Genomic DNA, 24,221 nt, shown 5'->3' with positions numbered 1-24,221 from the left:
CCCCGCCGCCATGGCAACGGCGCGCGGCCACGCCCCTCCCGTCGCCTTAGCAACGGCGGCCGCCGGCCCCGCTCCCCCACAGCGCCCCCTGGCGGCGACGGCGGACTCTGCAGCCCCGGCACCCCCTCGGGACACCCCCCCCGGGACTCCCCCCAGGGACCCCTCGGACCTCCCAGGACCCGCCCGGAACCCTCCGGGACCCCCCCGGAACCCTCCTGGACCCTCTCGGAACACCCGGCAGCCCCCCCGGACCCCTCGGGACCTCCCCGAAGCTCCCCCCCGGAACCCTGCTGGGAACCTCCGGGACCCCCCCGGCACCCCCCGGACCCTCCCGGGGTACCCCCCTGAACCCCTCGGAATCGCCCCGACCCCCGAGATCCCCCGGGACTCCTGCCGGGACCCTGCGTCCCCGTTTCCCAACACCCCTGTGTCCCTGTGTCCCCGTGTCCCCATGTCCCTGTGTCCCCATATCCCTGTGACCCCACGTCCCTGCGTCCCCATTGTCCCCATGTCTCCACACCCATGTCCCTGTGTCCCCACACCCCATATACCCACACCCCCACGTCCCCATGCCCCTGTAGCCCCGTGTACCTGTGTCCCCATTGTCCCCGTGTCCCCACTTCCCCGTGTCCCTGTTGTCCCCACATCCCTACACCTGTGTCCCCATGTCCTTATGTCCCCTCATCCCCATGTCCCCACATTCCCACACTTCCATGTCCCCATTGTCCCCATGTCCCCGCATCCCTGTGTCCTCATGTCTCCACGTCCCCATGTCCCCACACCCCCATGTCCCTGTGTCCCCATGTCCCCGCATCCCTGTGTCCCCATGTCCCCGCATCCCTGTGTCCCCACGTCCCCACATCCCTGCGTCCCCATGTCCCCACGTCCCCACACCCCCATGTCCCTGTGTCCCCATGTCCCCTCATCCCCGTGTCCCCACGTTCCCATATCCCTGTTGTCCCCACATCCCTGTGTCCTCATGTCCCCACGTCCCCACACCCCCATGTCCCTGTGTCCCCATGTCCCCGCATCCCCGTGTCCCCATGTTCCCACATCCCCATGTCCCTGTTGTCCCCACATCCCTGCGTCCTCATGTCTCCACGTCCCCACACCCCTGTCCCCGTGTCCCCATGACTGCAAACCCCCGTGTCCCCACGACCCCGTATCCCTGTGTGCCCACACCCCCGTGTCCCCTTGTCCCCGTGGCCCCATACCCCTGTCTGCCCATGTCCCCCCACCCCATGTCCCCATGTCCGGGCTGTGGCTGACCCCAGCACCCCCCGGGCCCCGCTCGTCCCCGCTGCAGCAGCGGTGGGGACCCGGTGGCCACACGCCGGACCCGGTGGTGCCACGCGTGTCCCCGGGGCGTCCCGCAGGGGTTGGGGCTGACCTGGCCTGTCCGTGCCTGCACACGCGTGTTCTCGCTCCCGGGGGGACGGGGGTCCCCCTCCCCACTGACAGCCCCCCACCGCGCTCGGGGGATGCTGAGCCCCCCGCCCCGGGGGGCAGCGAGGTGGGGGCTGAGGGCTGGGGGCGCAGGGGGACGTGGGGACTGTCCCGGCCCCCAGCAGGGTTGGGGGTGACGCAGAACCCCCCCGACCCCCCCAGGCAGGCGCGGAGGCCGGGCGCGGTGAAGGGGCTTTAATGAGCAAACAGAGACGAACTGCGGGGTCCTACAGCGGCCAGAACGCAACTACCGGGGAGGGGGGGCAGGACCCCCGCGCAGGGCTGCGCCCCCCCCCCGGCCCCCGCACACCTACAGGGACCACCCAGGGGAAAAGTGCACAGGGAACAACTCACACGGGACACGACCCCGGGGGACAGCGGGGGGGGAACGACAGCGGGGCGCCCGCCCCATAGCACCAGTGCGCGGGCGGGGGGACGGGGACCCCGCCGGGACGGGGACGCGCGGCCGGGGCTCGGGAGCGTCGCCGTCCCCGCGCTGGAGGGACGGGGTGCTCCCGGCGGGGGCGGAGGGATGGGGCACGTGTGTGCGTGTGCACACGCGTGGGCACGCGGCCAGCTCGGGTGTGCGCAGTGAGGAGCTCACCGAGACCGCGCACGCGGCAGCGAGGGGGACGCCTTGCACGGGACGCGCACGTGTGTGCAATGAACACCTCGCTGAGAGCACGCACGGCCTGACACGCACGTGTGCGCACGCTCGCGGCGGTGAGGAGCCTGCTGGCATGTTGCGTGGAGGGATGCACATGCAGGTACATGCGTGTGTGCAGTGAACACCTCGCTGAGACCGTGCAGGGTGACACACGTGTGTGCGCGCACATGCACGTGTGGCGGTGAGGAGCGTGCTGGCACGTTGCATGGAGAAATGTACATGTGTGTACATACGTGTGCTGTGAACATCTCACTGACAGTACGCATGGCGTGACACACACGTGGCAGTGAGGAGCCTGCTGGCACCTTGCATGAAAAATTGCACATGTGTGTACACACGTGTGCTGTGAACACCTCGCTGAGACCGTGCAGGGTGACACACGCGTGTGCACGCACATGCACGTGTGGCGGTGAGGAGCCTGCTGGCACGTTGCATGGAGAAATGTACATGTGTGTACACACGTGTGCAGTGAACACCTTGCTGAGACCGTGCAGGGTGACACACACGTGCGCACACACATGTGCGGCAGTGAGGAGCCTGCTGGCATGTTGCATGGAGAAACGCGCGCGTGTGTACACACGTGTGTGCTGTGAACATCTCACCGAGAGCACGCAGGGCCTGGCCCACGCGTGTGCACTCGCACGTGGCGGTGAGGAGCCTGCTGGCACCTTGCACGGAGGGACGCACACGTGTGCGCATGCGTGTGCGGCGTGCCTCTCACCGAGACCACGCACACGCGTGTGCGCGCCGCGGGAAGGGCTGACGCGTCCCGCGCGGGGCCGGGGGGCGGGGTGGGGGGTGCGGAGTGGGGTGCGGGGGTCCCTGTCTCCCCTAACGCTAGTGACACAAACCACTTCAGAGTTACCTCCACGGGATGCACAGACAAGTCAAAAACTCACGGATCCAAACCCAACGTGCAAACAGAAAAGGGCCGGGGCCGGCCCCCTCCCGCCGGCCTGTGCCGCGGCCCCCCCGGCCCCCCATAGCCCGCCGGCCACGGCTCCCGCTGCCGGCACGGCCCCGCGGCCGCCGGGCAGGGACCCCCCCCGGGCAGGGGAGCCCCGCCGACGCCGGGGTCCCGGGGGGGGCGGCGCGGGGCCGGCGCCCGGTGCTCAGTTGGGGGACAGGTCCCCGGCTCTACCAAATGCCGCTCGACCGGCCTCCGGGGGGAGCGAGAATCCGGGCCGAAGCTCGCTTTGGAACGTGGTCATCGATCTGAGAACCTGCCGGACAGACGGACGGGCGGGCGTCAGGCTGACGGCACCGGGGCGAGAGCCCGACGGCCACCCCGGCACCAGGGCGAGCACCCCACGGCCACCCTGGCACCGGGGCAAGAGCCACCCCGGCATCAGGGTGAGAGCCTGAGGGCCACCCTGGCACCGGAATGAGCACCCAATGGCCGCCCCAGCACCAGGGCAAGAGCCACCCTGGCACCGGGGCGAGCAACCGACGGCCACCCTGGCACCAGGGTGAGCACCTAATGGCCACCCCGGCACGGGGACAAGAGCCAACCCATCACCAGGGTGAGAGTCCAACAGCCACCCCAGCATCGGGGTGAGTGCCTGATGGCCACCCACCCCGGCTCCGGGGCAAGAGCCACCCCAGCACCAGGGCAAGTGCCCGATGGCCACCCTGGCACCGGGGCGAGCACCTGATGGCCACCCTGGCACCAGGGCAAGAACCTGAGGGCCACCCCACCACCAGGGCAAGAGCCACCCCAGCACCAGGATGAGTGCCCAATGGCCACCCTGGCACCGGGGCGAGCACCTGATGGCCACGCCGGCACCTGGGCAAGTGCCCGATGGCCACCCTGGCACTGGGGCGAGAGCCACCCCGGCACCAGAGCAAGCTCCCAAAGGCCACCCCGGCACTGGGGCGAGCACTCGAGGGTCACCCTGGTACTGGGGCGAGCGCCTGATGGCCACCCCGGCACTGGGGCAAGAGCCACCCTGGCACCGGCTTGAGCACCCAATGGCTACCCCGGCAGCCCCAGTGAGGCCAGCAGCCCCGTGGGGTCCCAGGTCCCAGCCCTCGGCTGGCACCGTGGGGACAGGGGGTGCTCCGTGTCCCCCTGACCCCGCTCCCACCTGCTCAGTGCCACATGCGGTGGCGAGCACCGGAGCGCCGGTGCCACGCCGGCGACACCCCAGAGAGCACGGGGCCGGGTGCCGGCAGGGAACAGCCCCGGTGCTGCTGGCCCCGGCACCGAGCTGCGGTGAGCGTGGCACCGCGCCGCAGCAGAGGGAGCGGGATGGGGCCAGCCCCGCTCCTGCCCCGGCACGGCACCGGCTCGGTCCTGCCTGGCGCAGGGCAGTGCCACGGGGGCTGCGCGGTGGGATGTCCCCCATCCCTCCGGTCCCGCTCCCGGGGACAACGGCACCCACCGGGGACAAACGCAACGCATGAGCTGGCTCAGTCCTGCCCGCCCCGGCCCCCCCGGCACGGCACGGTGTCCCCCACCAGACACAGCCACGCCACGCACGGTGCACGGAGGGACGGGACGGGGCTGGAGGGGCTGCGGGGACGGGGACGGGGTCTGATCCCTACTCTGCTGTAGGGACACTGGGGTGGCACGGCCCCCTGCCCGGGAGAGGGGGGGTTACACCCTGGGGGGGGGGGGTGGGGACACCCTGGGGTGGTGAGGGGGACACATTGGAAGGTGATGGGGACACACTGGGGTGGCAGGGGGACACTCGGAGGGGGTGATGGGGACATCCTTGGGGGGGGGGGAGTTGGGATAACCTGGGGTCGTAATGGGGACACCCCTGGGGGGACAACGGGGACACACTGGGGGCTGATGGGGACACCTTGGGGGCTGATGGGGACACCTTGGGGGGGGGGGGGGGGGTTGGGACAACTGGGTGGGGCAGGGGGACACCCTGGGGGGGTGATGGAGACACCCTGGGGTGGCAGGGGGAGACCCTGGGGAGGGGGTTTGGGCTACGTAGCGGGGGGGTTGGGACAACCCGATGTAGTGGTGGGGACACCCTTGGGGGGGGGGTTTGGGCTACCTGGGCGAGGGTTTGGGACACCCCGGGGACACTCCGAGGGGGTGATGGGGACAGCCTGGGGTGGCAGGAGGGACACCGGTGGCAAGTGGCCAACCGGCGCCGGAGAGCCACCAGATGCGGGGCTGCCGGGACCCCCGCCGCGGCCCCGCTCTTACCGGAGAGGCTGAAGCTGGACTCGTGGAGGTCCCTCATGCCCCCGTGGCGCGTGGCGGGGCGCGTGGGCGTATCGGCCAGGGGCGTCCCCGTCTCTTTTTTCCCGGCATGCACAACCACGGCCACGTCCCCCAGGTACGGGGTGCGATCCACCCCCCGCAGCTTTAAACTCTGCCCCACGGGAAAGAAAAAGCAGAGAGAGAGGGGGTGGGGGGGGGTGTGTCAGCTTGGGGAGGGGGCTGCAGGGGGAATGCCCAGGGTGGGAGCGGGGTTGGGGGTGCCACTGCCCTACGGTGGGGTGCGGATTGGCTGGGTCGGGGGGGGGGAGGAAGGGGGCTGAGGGCGTGCTGCGGTGTGGGGAGGGGGCGGCAGCGTGGGGAGGCGGGGGGGGGCACTCGGCGGGATGCCGGCCGTGCTGCGGGGCCCCCGGTGCAGGAGGTGCCGGTGCGGAGCGGTGCCAGGGGCTGGGGGAGGCGGGTGACCCTGGCAGCGCAGCCCCTCGCCCCCGGCGATGCCATGCTGACCCCCCCCCGCCCCCGCCCCCAGCGAGGCGCAAGCGATACCCGGTGCAGGCGGGGGATGCCCCCCATGCACACGCAGGACCCTGCCCCGTGCCCGCCCCCCGCAGCCACACACGGCTCCATCCGGGCACCCCGGCGCCGGGCATCAGCCCCCAGCTCCCCGGGATGGTGCCAGCCTCCCCCCCCCCGCCAGCCGACCCCTTCCCTCGCAGCACCAGCAGCGCACCGAGCCCCCTGGTGTGCCCCCCACGGCCGGGCAGGGACTGGCGAAAGGTGGGGGGACACGAGGGGTCCCGGGCGTCACAGCCCCGGGGACCTGCAAGTGCGCGGGGGGGGGAGGGTCGTGCCCTGCGCCCACAGTGGGTCAGCAATGGGGTGCAGATGGGGATGGGCGCATGGGGGGGGCAAAGAGGGGCTTCTGCAGCCCCCCCAGAGTGTGGGCGAGACCTGCCCTGCAGCCCCAGGGTGGGGGGGACACATGCCCCAGGGTCCCCTCCTGCCCCAGTGTCCCAAACCAGGACACCCAGCCCCGCGTGTCCCTGCCCTGGTGGCACGTGGGGTCACCGGGAGCTGAGGGACCACCGTGGGGTGGGGGGGGATGCAGGGGGAGACGCAGCAAAGGGCAGAGAGCCTGGGGCGGGGGGGGCGCGGGGGGGTCCCGAGAGTTGGCATGCGCCTCACGCACGTGTCAGGGTGACCGGGGGTGACTGTCCCCAAACCCTCATCCCTGCTGGCACGTGGGCATCGCCCAGGCAAGAGCGGGAGCTGGGGGGGGTCCTCGACCATACACCCACCCGCAGGGTTCCCCCCCCATCGGCGCTCACCCCCCACGGCTGCTGCCATCCGTCCCCCTCCCCATCCCGCTGCGTGATGCTCCAGGCTGGTACCCGGCGTGGCACCGGGGCGGCACAGACCCGACCCCCCCGCCCCGTCCCCGCCGCCCCCCCCTGCCCCTGTACCTTCTCCCGCTGCACCAGCTTCTTGTAGACGGAGTCCGGGAAGGAGCGGAGCGGGCAGAACTTGCCGGTGCCCTCGGCGCACATGAAGACGCCGTTCTCGTAGACCACGCGCCCGCGGCTGATGGTGACCAGGGGCACCCCGTGGCACCGCATGTTCTCGTACAGGTTGATGTCCCCCCCCTGCACCTGGGTGCTGGCCGAGATGGTCCTGGGCGGGCGGGGGGACACGGGGTGGTGAGGGGGTGCCCGGTGGCACGGGGAGCCCCCTCCCCGGTGACACCCCCCCCCCCCCCCGCCGGCTGCACCTACTTGGTGGCCTCGGGGTCCCAGACCACGACGTCGGCGTCGGCGCCGGGGATGATGCGGCCCTTGCGGGGGTAGAGGTTGTGGATCTTGGCGGCGTTGGAGCTGGTCACGGCCACGAAGCGGTTCTCGTCCATCTTACCCCCGACCTGCCGGCGGAGCCGGGGTGGGGGGTGAGGGACGTGCCGGGCCCCATCCTGCCCCCGCCCCACAGCGTGCCCAGGGGCTTGTGACCCCCCCCCCCCACCACCCCCAGCCCTGTGCTGCCCACCCCAAAACCTTGGGGGGCGATGCTGGGGCCGTGCCTCCTGCTGGGACCCACCGGGTTGCACTGGGGAGCCCCTCGCCCACCCCCATGCCAGAGGGCAAACCCCCGCCACGGGACGGCCCAGGGGAAAGGACCCCCCACCCCAAAGCTGGGGCCACCTCAGCCCAAGCCAGACCCGTCGCTGAGCCCCGCCCCGGAGCACTGGGGCGGGGTGGGGGGGGCACAGCCCCGTCCCAGCATGTCCCTGGGGGCAGGGGGGGTGTGGGGACCCCCGTACCACGCCGCGCTCCCAGATGATGTTCATGCGGTCCTGCACCCCGCTGACGCCGTGGGGGATCTTGGTGAAGTCCTCCTTGCCCATGGCTTTCTGCTTGGGGCTGAAGGGCCGGTGGTCCGAGGCCACGATGTTCAGCGTGTCGCTGCAGGGGGGGGGGACGGGGCAGCGCTGCTCAGGGCACCCAGCAGCAGGGGGGACGGGGAGTGGGGCACCCACGCGGTGGGGTGCCCAGGGAGCTCAGCACCCAGGGAACGGGGCGCCCGGGGAATGGGGGATCCCCATGCAGTGGGATGCCCAGGGGGCTCAGCACCCAGGGAATGGGGTGCCCAGGAGCGAGGTGCCTGGGGAATGGGGGACCCCCCCATGCAGTAGGGTGCCTGTGGAGTGGGGTGCCCAGGGAATGGGGTACCCACACATTGGGGTGCCCAGGGAGCTCAGCACCCAGGGAATGGGGCACACAGGAGCGGGGTGCCCAGGGAATGGGGGATCCCCATGCAGTGAGGTGCTCAGCACCCAGGGAATGGGGTACCCACACATTGGGGTGCCCAGGGAGCTCAGCACCCAGGGAACGGGGCGCCCGGGGAATGGGGGATCCCCAAGCAGTGGGATGCCCAGGGAGCTCAGCACTCAGGGAATGGGGTGCCCAGGAGCGGGGTGCCCGGGGAATGGGGGACCCCCATGCAGTAGGGTGCTCAGCACCCAGGGAATGGGGCGCCCACACGTTGGGATGCCCAGGGAGCTCAGCGCCCAGGGAACGCAGCGCCCGGGAAGCAGGGTACCCAGGGAATGGGGCACCCACGCAGTGGGGTGCTCGGGGAGCTCAGCACACAGGGAATGGGGTATCCGTGCAGTGGGGTACCCAGGGAGCCCAGCACCCAGAGAGTGGGGTGCCCGGGGAGCTCAGCACCCACACAGGGGGATGCCCAGGGAGCTCAGTACTTGAAATCAGGGTGCCCGGGGAGCAAAGCGCCCAGGGAATGGGGAACCCACACATTGGGGTGCCCAGGGAGCTCGGGACTTGGGATTGGGGTGCCCGGGAAGTAAAGCGCTTGGGGAGCAGGGTGCCCAGGGAATGGGGTGCCCAGGGAGTGGGGTGCCCAGGGAGCTCAACACCCAGGGAACGGTGCACCCGGGAGCGGGGTGCTCAGGGAATGGGGGGTCCCCACGCAGTAGGGTGCCCAGGGAATGGGGGATCCCCATGCACTGGGGCGCTCGGGGGGCTCAGCACCTATGGAATGGGGTACCCATGGGGTGCCCGGGGAAGGGAGCACCCATACAGTGGGGTGCCAGGGGAGCTCAGCACCCAGGGAGTGGGGTGCCCATGCGGTGGGGTGCCCGGGGAGCTCTGCACCCAACAGCTCAGGCGCTCAGCAAGTGCCTGGGAGACGCAGCACCCGCAGAGCGAGACCCCGACGGAGCTCAGCGTCCGGGCAGGAGAAAGCCCGGTGCCCAGGGAGCGAGGTGGCAGGAACGCGGGGTGCCTGGCGGGTAACCCGAGAAGGGGGGATGCCAGAGGGACGGGGTGTCTGGAGAGCACGTCACCAGGGGAGCACGGTGCCAGGAACGTGCGCGCTGGACACCCGGGATGCCCGGAAACCACCGTGCCCTGGGTGTGGGGTGCCGGGGGGCTGGGGTTGGGGGCTCGGGTTGCAGGGGGTGTCGGTGCCTCACTTGGCGAGCAGGCTCATGAGGTAGGCGGAGGTGTTGGTGTCGAGGCGCAGCGGCGGCACGGTGACGTAGGCGGCGGCGTGGAACCAGTCCTGGTGGTAGTAGTGCAGCCCGGTGAGCGTGGCGTGCGCCGTGGTCGTCTCCGCGTACACCACCTTCCCTGCCGGGAGTTGGGGGGAGGGGGTGGGGGGGGGGGTTGGGGGGAGAGGGAGGGAGGGAGGGAGGGAGGCACACGCGTGGGGCTGGGGGCGGGCGTGCGAGGGGCACGCGTGTGTCGCATCCTGCTCTGGGATGAGCCGGGGGTGGGGGTGGGGGGTGGGCTTCCACCCTGGGAACCCCTACCTTGCATCTTGGCGGCGGCGATGACGTCCCCCGCCGACATGCTGGAGACGTTCACCAGGTAGACGGGGCAGTGGGTCTGCGGGGAGAGGGGGGGGTCAGTGCCACCGTCACCGCGGCGCCCCGGCTCCATGGGGGGTCCCCGCGCCCCGGCAGGGGCGCGGGGACCCCCCATGGAACCGGGGCGCCCACCCCCAGCTCGTTCAGGGACCCTCGGCTGTGGGACCGCTCACCCTGTTGGCGATGGTGATGACGCGGTGCGTGGCCTCGGCTTCCAGCTGCGGGGACAGAAGGGCGGTGACATGCACGGCACGGCACGGCACGCACCCGGCGGTGTGAGGGTGGGTGTGAAAACGGGGGCACGGGTGGCACAGACGGGTGATGCCAGCCACGCGGACGCCCCGGAGCATCCCGGTCAGCGTGCCACCCCCTGCGCGGTGACGACGCCGGCGGTCACCTACCTCCTCGGGCCGGCTGATCTCGATGCCCTCCGGCCCCGTGATGCCCAGGTCCAGCGCCTCCTTCGCTCCCTGGGGAACAGAAGGGGGTGTCAGGGTTTTGTGGGGTGGGTGGCGGTGACACACGTGGCGTGCGCGCGGTGCCCGTGCCGCCCCGGCGCTCACCTCGGCCACCAGCTCGCCGTTCTCGGCGTGGACGCGGGCGATGGCCCCGAAGTCGCGGCAGGCGCGGAAGACCTGGTAGAGCTCGCTGTCCCGCAGCATGTACAGGTCCTTGTAGGTCATGAACATCTGGAAGGAGTTCACCCCCTTCTCCCGCACCAGCGTCTCCATCTCCGCCTTCACCTGCGCCGGGACGGGACGGGGGGTCAGCACGGTGGTGGTGGGGGACACGGCAGCTCTGGGGTGTGTGGGCAGGAGCGGGACATGCTCCCCCCAGCCATGGGGTGAGGTGCCCCCCACCGTGGGGCAGGGACCGCCCGCGGGGACGCGAGATGCAGGATTTGAACCCGTGGCCCGGGGTGATCTGGGCAGCGACAGATGCTGGGGGGATTTTGCTGGCCGTTGGGCTGCGACCTGGCGGATCCCCGGGGTGCCGGTGCTGGGCTGCACCTGGGGGTGCCCCCGCTCCGTCCCCTGCTCTGCCTGGGGGGGGGTCTGGCTGGGGTACGCATGGGCTGGGGTCTCCCTGCAGCTCCGGTGGGGATCGCAGGGCTGAGCCGCGCCGTGGGAGGGGGTCCGGGCACCGAGCAGGACCAGCACTCACGGGGGTCGTGCTGCAGGATAGGAGGGTCCCCCCCGAGCTGGGACCGCCGTGCCCGGTCCCCCTGGTCCCCCCCATGGATCAGGAGCACCCTCCCCGCCCCGGCGAGGGGCTCGGCCCCACGGGGACCCCCCGCCCCACTGAGCCCGGATCAAGGCAGCTCAAAAGGCAGCGCGGGGGCTCAGCCCAGCCCACCCCGACGAGCAGATAATGGGATCAGCGGGGACGGGAATTAGCCCCGGCAGCTGCTCCCGGGCACCGGCGGTGCCGTGGCAGTGCCGTACCGTGGCCATGCCGTGGCCACCGGACTCACCTTGGGCGCCCACCAGGTGATGCCCATGTGCAGGGCGTAGTCGCAGCAGACCTTGGGGTCGGCCAGGCTGCGGCACTTCTCGTAGGCGTCCAGCAGCGAGGTCTCCTTGTCCGGCAGGACGTGGCCGATGATCATCGTCGTCCCTCCCACCAGGGCTGCCTGCGGGTCACGGGGAGGGGGGGGACAGCGGTGGTGGTGGGCAGGATTCACCCCACTGGGAAATGGCCCCCAGGACCCCCAGTGCTGCCCGTGCCACTGGCGGCACTAATCCTGCCTGGCTACGAGCAGGGCAAGCGGGGGCCCTGAGCCGGGCAGGGAACCCCCACTCTACATCACCCTGGGGTGCAACCGCCCCCCCGCAGCGCTGCCTGGTTGCAGCAGCACATCTGGGCGCACGACACATCTGGAGAGCCCCATCCTATCGCTGGCAGCAGCAAAGACTGCCCCCCCCCCCCTCCCCCCAGCACCAACCGCTGGATTCGGGGTGCCCGGGGGATGCCCTGCCTGGGCACCGCAGCCCCCGCAGCCCCGGTGCAGGGCCCGATCTGGGATGGGGGTGCCCGGCTGTGCGGGGACTGCAGGGAGCCCCCCCAGCATCGTGGCAGGCGTGGGCAGCAGGGCGGGCGCCGTCGCTCCCGGCGGCGTCCCCAGCTCACCCGGCCCCGCTAATCCCCAAAGCTCCTTTACCAATCGGCCCTCGCGGGCTGGCGCAGGCCGGCGGCACGGTGCGACGGGGGGCAAGGCACGGCAGCGGGGTGCCTGCGGCCGCTGCGCCGGCCCCCTGCCCTGCGGCACATCTCCGTGCCCCTCGCTGTGCCGCGGCACGGCACCGTTTCCCCAGCCCCTCCGCTGCCGAGCTGAGCCCCCCACCCAGGGCTGCCGGGCTCCCCGGGGCCAGGCATAGCCAGCACCGCCGCGGCACAATGGCTGCTGTGTGCAGGGTGCTGGAGGCAGCTGGCCCCGGGACGAGCCCGCGCCGGCCCCCTGACACCCCCCGGCAGCGGCACCCGGTGCATGGCACTGAACATGGGGACAGGCGGTGCTGTGCCAGGCTGCTGGGGAGCTGGCAGTGCCGGGGCAGAGCCGGCCCACACCACGCAGCTCCTGGCCACCGAATGCTCCCGCCTGTCATGCATCCCCTCCTCGGCTGGGGATGCTCCATGCCGAACCCCTCCATCACCCCGAGCTGGGAGAAACCCACCCGCCGGGGGCTCAGGGGGGACGGGGGGGGGTACCTTGGTGCCGTGGTAGAAGTCATCCACGCAGGTGGCGTTCATGAAGGTCTGGTGGAAGTGGGTGCTGGTGTCGATGCCGCCGGGGATGACGAGCTTGCCGGTGGCGTCGATGACCTTGGCCCCGCCGGGGATCATCAGCTCGCGCCCGACTTGCTGGATGATGCCGTTCTCGATGTAGACGTCCGCCTCCAGCGTGCAGTCGTCGTTCACCACCTTCCCCCCCTTGATGAGGATCCGCATGGTGGCCGCGTTGGCGAGCATGGCGCTGCGAGGGCAAGCGTCAGCCCCGGGGTGGCCGCAGGGTGCCCCCGTCCCGCGCAGCCCCCCGGGGTTTGGGGGTGGTGACCCCCATTGCCCGCCCTGGGGGTCCCGGGCTGGCACGGCGCTGCCCCCACGGGGATTCCTGTTGCCAGCACGGTCAGGGCTCTGGCAGTGCCGCGGCTGCGCATCCGCCATGCCCATCCCCGCCCCGCACCATGTCAACACTGGATTATCCCGGGAAATCCGCAGAGGGGCGGGGGGGACTCCGGGCGCTGAGCCCCCCTGCTCCGGCGACGTGAGCCGGCTGCGGGCAGGGACCCCGGGGCAAAGGAGGGGGCTGAGCACCGGCTGCTGGTGCTGTGTGTGCCGAGGGGACGCTGCCAGGCTTCTCCCTGGGGGGCAAGCACCCATCTTTGGGGCAGGCTGCCCGCCTCGGTCCCGGCAGCACCATGGGGTGTCTGGGGCTGGCACCGCTCGCCGGGACCTCTGCCCCATGGCCCCGCACGGTGCCAGCTTTGCCGGACCCCCCCGACCACCACTGCCTCAGCGCTGCCTTTGCCTCCCCCCACCCCCAGCAACACGGGGCACCCCCCGACACGATCTATAACTCATTTGGCAGATGAAGGTCAAATGCGATCGACCCGTCTGAGCAGGGACGGCACGCCACGGCTGCGCATCCCCCCAGGGTGCGAGGTGGGCTGGGACCCCATCAGAGACCCCACCCCAGGGACCCCGCTGCAGGGAACCCCCCCAGGGACCCCAGCAGTGCCAGGCATGGCTCCCCTCCTGCAGACAAAGGCCAGGGAGGGCATGGCACTGCCCGGCCACGCCGGCACGACCGCGGCGCAGAGCCGCCGCAGCACCAGCCATGGCAGCGGGGTGATCAGGACCCTGGCACCCACCCGTCCCCAGCGTCCCCGGACCCCCAGACGGGCAGGGCGCACGCTGTTCCTGCCATGACACCAGGGCCAGCACAGTGCCATGGGGCAGAGGATGCCGTGGCAGGGGCATGATCCGATTGTCCCGAGCAGGTGCCAGCGATTCCCAGCTGCCAAGTGGAATGCTGGTTCGGTGGCAAATGGCTTCCCGGGCCACCAGGGAGCTGGCGGGGAACGACGGTGGCTGGCGGGCCCGAGCTGGGCCCTGCAGCAGCTGAGCATTCCCGGCGCTGCCGGAATGAGCCTCCCGGGGAGGGCGAGGGGCTGTGCCCATCCCAGGCCACCGCTGGCACCAGGGCCCTGCCACGGCAGTGCCAGCCTGTGCCTCGTCCCACTGGTCTCTCCCCGGGGTCCTGCCGGTGGTCCCACGGCTCCTGGGAAACGCAGCCCCCCCATCCTGCCAGGAATGCCGCCGCCGTGCACGGCTGTGCTGGCTGCCAAGGGATGGCAGAGAAAAACGGGTCCCTGAGGGGCTGCGGTGGGACGGCAGCGACCTTCCCGCTGGCAGGGGCTCCTCGTGCGGGATGCTGGGCCACCATGGCACGCCGGGCACCAGCCCCCTGCCTGTACCTGCCCCCCGTTGCCCCCCCCCAGCCCCGGGCTCTGCTGCAGGCAACAGGGAAGCTGCTGCCCCGCTCAAGGGCTGTGCTGGGGGGGCACAGGGACCCACGGCTGCGCTGCTGGGGACGAGGAGGGGACAGTCCCAGGTGGAGACCTGCCGAGCCCCCGCGCCAGCAGCAGCAGGATGGGGCGAGATGTAGGAGACAGAGACCGACCTTGGTGGGGTTCAGGACCACCGGAGCCATGGTGGTGCCCCCGCAGGAGCCACAAGCCCCCCGGGGACCCCCGGGCAGGGCTGGGCCGGGCAGGACGGTCCTCACGTGGCACAGAAATGGGGGTACAGGGGGAGGGTGGTGGCGCGTGGCACCCCGAGATGAAAGAGGGCTGCCGTGACGGACGGATCTGGAGCACGGCAGCGCGGGGGGAGGCAGCCTGCGCCCGCTCACAGCGGTGCCGCAGCCCTCCCTGTGCCGTGCAGAGCCCCCCCGGCACGGGTGGGACAGCGGATGGCACTTGTCCCCACAGCCATGTCCCAGTGACCGTGCCCTCCCCCCCCAAGTCACTGTGTCGGTGCTGCACAGACGGGGATGGGACCTGACCCACCCCGGGGCCCCCCCAGGCTGGGGTGGAAGCGGGGGGAGTGTGGCAGAGGGTGGCGGTGGGGACAGAGCATCGCTTGGGGACATGAACGGGGGCGAGCCCGGCGTGGGTGGGACGCGGCGGAGGGACAAGGGCTGGCAGCTGGACCCACCGCCTGCGGCCTTGGCCACCACGGAGCCGCCCACGCTGCCACCACCGCGCTCCCCCCACCGGACCCCCTTCCTGCCCCCTCCTCGGGGACCCGGCCGGCCACCCCCCGCCAGCCGGCCACCCCCCCCGGCCATCACCGCCAGCCACCGCTCCAGTCCCCGTGCCCACCATGGACTGCCTGGCACACCAGTTCCTCCCAGTTCACACCCAGTCCGCCCCCCCCCAGCTCACACCGAGCACCCCCGAGGGCTGTGCCCCCTCCCTGTCCCCCAGCCCGTGCTGCGGTGCCAGCACGGCACAGCCAGACCCGGCAGCACGCGGGCTCTCTCCGGCGAGCCGCAGCGGCGCGGTGGCACAGCCGGCAGCAGCGGCGAGACAACAGGTTCCCTGGGCAGGGCAGAAATGCAGCGTCAGTGCCGGGGGGGGGGCCGCAAGCACCCTCGGGGACCCCCCGCCACTGTGCCAGCCCCCGGCTTGGCCGTCCTTGGGCGCTGCCGGTGGCCCGGCCGAGCCCCAGGAGGTGACGGGCCGCAGCGGCGCTGGGCGGCATACAAAAGCACGGCGGCCATGGCAGGGGGTTGGTGGCCCCCCCAGCTGCTGGGCTGGGGCGCGGGGACAGCTGTGACCCTGGCAGGACAAAAGAACCCCTATGCCCCGGTGGGGGCTGCCGGGGGGGCACCTGTTGGGGCTGGGGGCAGGGGAGGGGGCTGCGGAGCCTTTGTGCCGGGGTGGAGGGGCTGCGGCGCGGCCGCAGGCAGAGCCGCATTGTGCGGGGAGGCGAGGCTTGGGGGGCTGCTCCCGCACCCTCGGCCCCCCCCACCGCCCCCTGCTTTTGTCTGCGACGGTGAGAGCCCCGGCACCCACCCACCCCGCCTGGGCGCTGGCTGGGACCCCCTGGGACCCCTCCCCGGCTCCGTTTGGGACACAGCCAGAGCAGGAGCTGGTGTCCCGCTCCAGTGGCCCCCTGTCCCACTGCTGGGGTCCCACCGACAGCCCCCCCCGGCAACGACGGGAATATGGGCATCTAGGGAGGGGCCTTGGGGGGCGGTTAGTAGGGTTCTTGGGGTCTGGGGGGGGGTCAGGGTGGGGTTTGGGGGGGATATGGGGGTCCTGGGGATCTGAGGAGGGTCAAGGATGGGGTCTGGGGGAGATATGAGGATGCTGGTGGTCTGGGGGGGGGTCCTGGAAGGGGCCTTGGGGTCTGGGAAGGGTCCAGGGTGGGGCTTGGGGGGGGTTATATGGGGCTGTGTGTGTCTGCGGAGGCCTTGGGGTCTGGGGAGGGTCCAGGGTAGGGTTGGGGGGGGTATGGGAGTGCTGGGAGGGTCCAGGATGGGGTTTAGGGGGGATACAGAGGTTGGGGTGTGGGGGCTCGGGGTCTGAGGAGGGTCCAGGGTGGGGTTTGGAGGGATACGGGGGTGCTGGGGGTCTGGGGAGGGGTCAGGATGGGGCCGCGGGGGGGGGGTCTGTGGGTCTGGGAGGTGAAGGCCCGGGCTGCCCCTCGGTGACCGGGGCGGGGGGGGGACCACGCTCCAGGGGCGAAGGGGCCGAGCCCGGGGTGCCGGGGCCCGCCAGCAGCCGGTGCCGGTGCGTGTCCCCGCGGGCACCTTGTCACCGCGGCCACACCCGCGCGGGGCGCGCTGCCACCGCGGCGGGGCCGGGTGGGTCCCCCCGCCCCGCGACGGGGTCCCCGGCACTGCGGCACGGCGGGCACCGCGCCCGGGGGTCCCGCAGCCCCCCCCACCCCACCCCGGGCAGAGACCGGGGCTGCGGGGGGGTCCCCGGGGCTGCCCGCCCCCGCTGCGGGGGCGGCCGCGGCGTTCAGCGGGGGGATGTCCCGGGTCCCGGGGGGGCGCGGGGGACGGGAGGGGGGATGCCGGCCCCGCCAGCCCCGGGGCGGCCCCGCAGACAAAGCCCCGGTGCCGCCCAGCACAAAGGATGCTCCGAGCCGGGGCGGGGCCGCCCGGGAGCCCCCGCCGAACAATGGGCCGGGCCCGGCGGGACCCCCCTGCCCTCCCTCCCGCCCCCCCGCCCCCGACGCCCCCCCGCCCCGCCCCGGGGTCCCCGCTGCTCCGCACCCCGCGGCACCTGCTGCTCCACACCCGGTCGCGACACGGCGCCGACGAGAGAAACGGGGCCCGGTGGGGCGGGGGTGTGGAGGGGGGGGATGAAGAGGCCCCGCCGCCACACCCAGCCCCTCGAGCCCCTCCCCGCCTGTCGCGACACCACCGCCCTGTCGCGATACACGCACCTGTCGCGATTGTCCCACCCGTCGCGATACGGCCGCGACAAGTCAAGTTCCGCCGGTGTGGGAAGGTGAGGGAACGCCCGGCCCGGCCCCCCGCCCTTCTCCGTCGTGACCCACCCCCCCCCCCCCCCCGGTACCTCCCGCTCCGCTCCGCTCCCGCTCCGGCTGCGCCCGGTGCGCGATCGCCTCTCACCCAAACCTGCGCGGCGGGGGCGGGGCCTGACCGCCGCCTCGGCCAATCGCCGCCCGTTTTCCCCCGCTGTGGGCGAGGCAGAGCGGCCCCCCAGCAGGGTGGGCTGCGCGCGGGTGACTGACAGGTGCAGGGGGCGGGGCCGGCGCCCCGGACCCCGCCCGGCGGCCGCCACCTGCCCGCGCCGTTGCCATGGCGACAGCAGCCGGCACAAAGGCGCGCGGGGGCGGCCCCGGGTAACCCCCGACCCCCGACGGACCCCATGGGACCCCCCCCAGGGGACCCCCCCCGGACACCCCCGACTCACAGCGCCCCGGCACCTCCCTAAGGACCCTCCCCCGGCAACCCCCATGGGCCCCCCCGGACCCCCCGCGCCCCCGGACCTCACATGGGACCCCCTCCGGACCCCCCCATCACCCCCCATGGACCCCCCCGGACACCCCCGACTCTCAGCGCCCCCGACCCCCCCCCCTCCATGGGCCCTCCCCCCGCACCTCCACATTGCCCCCCGGACCCCCTCACGGACCCTCCCCCCCCCGGACCTTCCCCATGTCCCCCCACCCCGGGCCCCCTCGCCCCCCAGGGCACTCGATGGCACCTCTCCATGCCCCCCCCCCCCCGCCGTGGTCCCCCCCAACCTCCCCCGTCCCCTCTCCACAGCCCCCCCCCCATAGACCCCCCCGTAGCCCCTCCCGACAACCCATTCCCCCCCCCCGTGGCATCACACGGCTTCCCCACGGCCACCCATGGCAGCCCCTCCCAGCAGTGCCCAGTACAGCCCAGTACAGCCCAGTAACACCCAGCACAGCCCAGTACAGCCCAGTACAGCCCAGTAACACCCAGCAGCGCCCGGCACAGCCCGGCAGACCCCGTCAGCAGTGCCCAGTAACACCCAGTGGTTCCCAGTAACACCCAGTACAGCCCAGTACAGCCCAGTAACACCTTGTACAGCCCAGCACAGCCCAGCAGCACCCAGTAACACCCAGTGGTTCCCAGTAACACCTTGTATAGCCCAGTACAGCCCAGCAATGCCCAGTAACACCCCGTGGTTCCCAGTAACACCTTGTACAGCCCAGTACAGCCCAGTAACACCTTGTACAGGCCAGTACAGCCCAGCAATGCCCAGTAACACCCCGTGGTTCCCAGTAACACCTTGTACAGCCCAGTAGCGCCCAGTAACACTCCGTGGTTCCCAGTAACACCTTGTACAGCCCAGCACAGCCCAGCAGCGCCCAGTAACACCCAGTGGCTCCCAGTAACACCTTGTACAGCCCAGCACAGCCCAGCAGTGCCCAGTAACACCCAGTGGTTCCCAGTAACACCTTGTACAGCCCAGTACAGCCCAGCAGCGCCCAGTAACACCCCGTGGTTCCCAGTAACACCTTGTACAGCCCAGCAGCGCCCAGTAACACTCCGTGGTTCCCAGTAACACCTTGTACAGCCCAGCACAGCCCAGCAGCGCCCAGTAACACCCAGTGGCTCCCAGTAACACCTTGTACAGCCCAGCACAGCCCAGCAGTGCCCAGTAACACCCAGTGGTTCCCAGTAACACCTTGTACAGCCCAGTACAGCCCAGCAGCGCCCAGTAACACCCCGTGGTTCCCAGTAACACCTTGTACAGCCCAGCAGCGCCCAGTAACACCCCGTGGTTCCCAGTAACACCTTGTACAGCCCAATACAGCCCAGCAGCGCCCAGTAACACCCCGTGGTTCCCAGTAACACCTTGTACAGCCCAGTAGCGCCCAGTAACACTCAGTGGTTCCCAGTAACACCCAGTACAGCCCAGCATCCCCCAGTCCCACCCGGCACAGCCCACTGCCGTGTCCCCCGGCTCGCAAGCGTGTGGGGACGGGGCACAGGAGGACACAGCGATGCTGTCCCCCCCCTCCCCGACCCCCCGCCCCGTGCCCTGCGTGCAGCCTGGGGCAGCGGTGGCACAGGTCACCCTGGGCGCAGGATACGTCCCTTGGGGCCCCCCAGTACCGGGGGGGGGACTAGGAGCAGATGGAGGGACCTGCTGCCCCTTCCCCATCCCACCCCCTGTCCCTGTCCCACCCCGTCTGTGTCACCCCATCAGGTCCCTGCCCCAACCCGGCACAGCCCCGACCCTCGGTGTGTCCTCGGTCCCCGGAGCACCGTGGTGGCCCTCGGCTGGGCTCGTCCCTGCGGCTGGTGTCCCCCTTGTGACACCGGGGGCTGCGGTTCAGGTTGTGTCTGCCAGGGCCCCCCCCAGCAGCGCTGTCCCCGGCCCGTGTCCCTGCCAGGGCTCTGCCCGCCCAGGGCAGGACTTTGCCTTTGGCCTTGAGTCCCCACTGTCCCCTTCCTCCCGCCTGGCTCCGTCCCGCTGGTGGCAGCTCAGCCCCCGAGCAGAGTGACCTGCCCCTGTGGATTTGGTCATGGCAGAGTCACAGATTTGGGTGGGATGAGACTTTTAAGGACCACCCAGTGCCACCCCCTGCCCTGGGCAGGGACACCTCCCACCAGCCCAGGTTGCTCCAAGCCCCGGCCAACCTGGCCTTGAACCCCTCCAGGGATGGGGCAGCCACAGCTTCTCTGGGCAACCTGGGCCAGGGGCTCACCCCCCTCACACCAAAGGATTTCTTCCCAATATCTCATCCAAATCTCCCCTCTTTCCATGTAAAACCCTTCCCCCTCGTCCCATGGCTCCCCTCCCTGCTCCAGAGTCCCTCCCCAGCTTTCCTGGAGCCCCTTGAGGGACTGGCAGGGGCTGGAAGGTCTCCACGGAGCCTTCTCTTCTCCAGGCTGGACCCCCCCAGCTCTCTCAGCCTGTCCTCCCAGCAGAGGGGCTCCAGCCCTCCCAGCATCTCCGGGGCCTCCTCTGGCCCCGCTCCAACAGCTCCGTGTCCTTCTGATGTCGGTGGTCCCAGCGCTGGAGGCAGCACTGCAGGGCATCGGCCGTTCTCCACCCGTCAGTGATGTCCCTCCTTGTCCCCGTCACCTTCTGGAGGTGAGGAGGGGTGCTCACAAGGACCTCGGCAGCCCCTGGGCACCCTTGGGTGCTGCTCTGGGGGGGGTCGGGGTGTCTCAGGAGAGCCCCAGCTCGGTTCTCCTCCATTCTGGGCAGTTTTTCTCCTCCAGGCCCACCTCCAGGCACTCGTCACCGGTCCCTGCCCTCCCCAGCCCCAGCCCGTCCCTGGGCAGCCCAAATCGTGGGGGGTGGGTGTTCTTCCTGGCCTGGGGGTCCCCTGAAGGCCCAGCCCCCGGCTCAGCCCCAGTGTCCCCGCGTGCCCCCGCAGCCCGTCCCTGCCACCATCCCGTCCCCGTCCCCACAACCCACCCAGCCCCTCGCCCCCACCAGCCCCTCTCCAGGGCTCTGTCCCACAAGGGGTCCCCTGGGCCACCTCGGGGTCCGGCAGAGGGACTGGGGGGTCCCCAGGAGCCTCGTCACCCGCCTGGCACTACCTGGCTGGAGGGGAAACTGAGGCAGGAGCTGCTCGTGGGGCAGAAATGGGGGGCTCCCTCTTTGCTGGGGGCTCTGCACCCCCACACCCCGGCACCGCACGAGTGAAGCCCCCAGTGCCCTGCCCCAGGAGCTGGGCTCAGCCCACCGCCCCCCGCACCCAGGGCTGGGACCCCACCACCCGCTGGGACCCCACGGACACCACCAGGACTCCATCGCCCACTGGGATCCCACTGGGACACCACTGTCACCTGGACACCACCACCCATCAGGACGCCAGTGGGACCCCACCACCCATCAGGACCCCATCACTCACTGGGACCCAAGTGCCCACTGGGACCCCACTGTCGCCTGGACCCCACCACCTGCTGGGACCCCATCACCCACTGGGACGCCATGACCCACACTGGGACCTCACCGCCCACTGAAATCCCAAAGACCCCACCACCCACTGAGATGCCAGTGGGACCCCATCACCCATCAGGAACCCACCACCCACTGGGACCCCACCACATGCACCAGGACCCCACCGCCCACTGGGACCCCAGTGCCCGCTGGAAGCCCACCATCACCTGGACCCCACCACCTGCACGGGGACCGTACCACCCACTGAAACCCCATCACCTGCACCAGGACCCCAGCACCCACCGGGACGCCAGTGGGACCCCAGCACCCATCAGGAACCCACCACCACCCACTGGGACCCCCCCACCTGCCGAGACCCCACGACCCAACAGGACCCCAGCACCCATCAGGAACCCACCACCACCCACTGGGACCCCCCCACCTGCCGAGATCCCACCGCCCTCTGTGCCCCCAGGGCCTCCCGGGACCCCCCCACCCACTGGGACCCCACCTCCCACCCACCGGGCCCCCACCGCTGACCAAGGCCCCACCATCACCTGGACTCCACCACCCACCAGAGCCAGCCCCCCCGCCCACGGCCCCCCCGCCCACCGTGTCGGCCCCCCCGCGCAGAGCACAGAGAGCGCAGGAACTGCAGGGAGCTGGGATTTTTTTTTTTTTTTTTTGTCTCTTTTTTTTTTTCCTCTTTTTTTCTTTTTTTTTTTTGCACAAAAACAGTACATTTATTCAAGTGTTCTCCAGCACAAGTACATTAGAAAGGAGCTCGTCTGCATTATACTCTTCTGGGCACCGAAGGAAGGAAAAAAAAAATAAAAATAATTAAAAAAAAAAAAAAAGGAGGATGGGATGGAAGCGGAACGGACAGACTTTCTACATCTGCTGTACGCATTGACCTTTAATTAGTTCAGAACAGCTATGTCACGAGCAATACTTACACAGATACAACGAGTGCCGGGCAAGCCCCGCGGGCCAGAACCATACGGTGAAATGCACAGTATTCAGCGGCAATAAATAGAGAAGCGACCCTAAAAAAACGAACCAACAAAAAAACGGAAGGAACGAACCGAGAGAGAGAGAAAAAAAGTAGAAAATTAAAAGGGGGCGAGGAGTCGGGGTCGGGGGGAAGAGCAGCCGGGGACGCTGGGCCAGGGGCCGCGGTGGCGCCGGCGCTGCCGGGAATGTGGCGGTGGGGCAGGGGCTGAGCCAAATCCTAGGGGAGGAGGGAACCGGGCTACGCACTTATTCCTCGGGATGAGTACAGGATTCCCCACAAATAGTTAAGCGTCAGCTACTTCAATGTCTAGGCTAAAACACATGAAATCTCTCGTTTAGTTTTCAAGTACAAAGTTAAAATGCCTTTTTTGTTTTTGTTTTTTTTTTTTTTTGTTTTTGGTTTTTTTTCTCGTTTTTTTTTTTAATAATAATATATAAGAGTAAAATAATAGTGCTCTTTGAAACTCCACTACAAGAAAACAAAACAAACAGTCATTGTCCAGACAGCAGACTTAATTTAACAATATATATTTTTAATAAAATGTTTTAGCACCGTGTTTGTCACCTACTCCCTCGGCGGATCTTAAGGAATTTAGGTTGTGGTTTGTTTTTTTTTATTCCTGTTGTTTTTACTGTCTCATCAAGGGCTGTGCAACGAAATTTTGCCTGTTTGTTTTACAAAAAAAGACATGAATCAGGTACGTTAAAAACTGAACTCTTTCCCCAGGCGTCCCCACGGTCCCAACCGCCACCGGCACCCGCCGCGGAGCCGCCGACGCACCCCCCGGCACTGCCGAGCCCGGCGCCCTTCCAGTTGTGCCGGGACAGGAACCCGCTTCCCGCTGCCACCAGCTCCGGCACCGGCTCCAGGCATCCCACCGCGGGTGCCCGGGACGGGTGCAGGAGCCGCCGGCCGCACCGGGCCGGCACCCAGCGCTGGGACCCGTCCCGCAAAATGCACCGCGGTGCCGAGAGGGTCCCAGGGAAGCGCCGCAGGGTTGTGCCGGGCCGGCGCGGGGTCCGCTGGGACCCCCAAACCCTGCTGCGGGGCCCCGCAGGACCTGCAGACGCTGCTGCGCGGCCACGTGGGATGCGCAGCCGGCGCTGCAGGGCCATGCAGGACCCGCCGCCAGTGCCGCAGGGCTGCGCGCGCCTCACATGCGATGCTGCAGGGCCGTGCAGGACCTGCAGACGGTGCTGCAGGGCCACGTAGCACTTGCACCCGGTGCTGCAGGGCCATGCAGGACTCGCCAACGGTGCTGCAGGATTGCGCAGCACTAGCACCCAAACGCTGCAGGGCCGTGGAGCACTCGCACCCGGCGCCGCGGCCATGCAGGACCAGCACCCAGCGGCTGCGGGGCCATGCCAAGAGTCGCAGCCGGAGCTGCAGGGCCATGCAGGACCCGCAGCCAGTGCTGCAGGGCTCCGCGTGACTCGCGTGCGATGCTGCAGGGCCGTGCAGCATCTGTGCCTCGCGCCGTGGGCCATGCAGGACCTGCGCCTGCCGCCGCAGAGCGGTGCAGGACCCGCGGCTGGTGCCGCCGAGCCCTGCAGGACTTGCGAGCGGCGCTGCAGGGCTGCGCAAGGCTCGCGTGCGATGCCGCAGGACCCGCAGCCAGTGCTGCGGGGCCACGCGGCGCCTGCACCCGGTGCGGCGCAGCCGTGCGAGGCTCCCGCCCACCACCGCCGCAGCAGTCCCGTGCCAGACCCGGCCCCGGGACTGAGCCAGAGCCTGCAGCCACGGCTCAGCACCCGGGGCCGGGGCGGGGGGGCCACGTCCCGCCTCGCCTCCTTTACCACCCGGCAAAGCTGGGCCCCGCGGAGCCCCCCGCCGCGGCCGCCCCGCGCCGGCTCAGCTCCCCACACCGACAGAGGGGCCTCCGAACCCCCCCGGTAGCACCAAACGCGGTGGGGAGGTGGGGGGGCCCCCAGGGCCGCCCCCCTGCTCGTCCCCCGTCCCAGCACCTCACAGCACCCCGGGGCCGCCGGTGCGGCTCGGTGCCATTTAGCCAGCACCCCGCACCGAGCGGCCGGCGGCCCCCCAGCACCTTTCACAGTTAGAGAAGAGACGGCGAACGGGCCGGAGACCCTCCGTGAGCCTCCCCCGCGCCGTAG

General features: G+C 70.4%; 1 protein-coding gene across 6 annotated transcripts; it reads right to left on the bottom strand.

Moving 5' to 3' along the window:
* Positions 1 to 1,632: 1,632 nt before the first annotated feature.
* DPYSL5 (dihydropyrimidinase like 5) lies at positions 1,633 to 17,388 on the bottom strand. Of its 6 annotated transcripts, none has more exons than XM_074582301.1 (13): positions 17,274 to 17,388; positions 12,382 to 12,646; positions 11,147 to 11,305; positions 10,236 to 10,415; positions 10,074 to 10,142; positions 9,846 to 9,890; positions 9,616 to 9,691; positions 9,277 to 9,433; positions 7,606 to 7,747; positions 7,067 to 7,209; positions 6,758 to 6,965; positions 5,280 to 5,448; positions 1,633 to 3,336 (listed from the first exon to the last, which is right to left on the bottom strand). In XM_074582301.1, the coding sequence occupies exons 2-13, from the start codon at positions 12,640 to 12,642 to the stop codon at positions 3,251 to 3,253; spliced, it is 1,695 nt and encodes a 564-aa protein (XP_074438402.1). In that variant the 5' UTR covers positions 12,643 to 12,646; positions 17,274 to 17,388; the 3' UTR covers positions 1,633 to 3,250. The 6 variants fall into 6 exon arrangements, with proteins under 6 accessions (XP_074438402.1, XP_074438403.1, XP_074438405.1 ...); XM_074582302.1 differs by lacking the exon at positions 17,274 to 17,388 and adding an exon at positions 17,140 to 17,214; XM_074582304.1 differs by lacking the exon at positions 17,274 to 17,388 and adding an exon at positions 16,977 to 17,001.
* Between the last annotated feature and the right edge of the window lie 6,833 nt (positions 17,389 to 24,221).

This window comes from Larus michahellis, chromosome 3 (genome assembly GCF_964199755.1).
Source record: "Larus michahellis chromosome 3, bLarMic1.1, whole genome shotgun sequence".
NCBI classification, from domain to species: Eukaryota; Metazoa; Chordata; class Aves; order Charadriiformes; family Laridae; genus Larus; species Larus michahellis.
The sequence above is the reverse complement of the archived record's forward strand: the minus strand, read 5'-3'. Positions and strand labels throughout refer to the sequence as shown.

Coding starts and splice junctions, on each gene's coding strand:
- DPYSL5 (XM_074582299.1), bottom strand. CDS start 13,137: ATGGGGCAGAGGTCCCGGCGAGCGGTGCCAGCCCCAGACACCCCATGG. Junction 11,306..12,381: donor ACTTCTACCACGGCACCAAG/GTACCCCCCCCC, acceptor CGTGACCCGCAG/GCAGCCCTGGTGGGAGGGAC. Junction 7,748..9,276: donor CTCATGAGCCTGCTCGCCAA/GTGAGGCACCGA, acceptor CCCCCCCTGCAG/CGACACGCTGAACATCGTGG.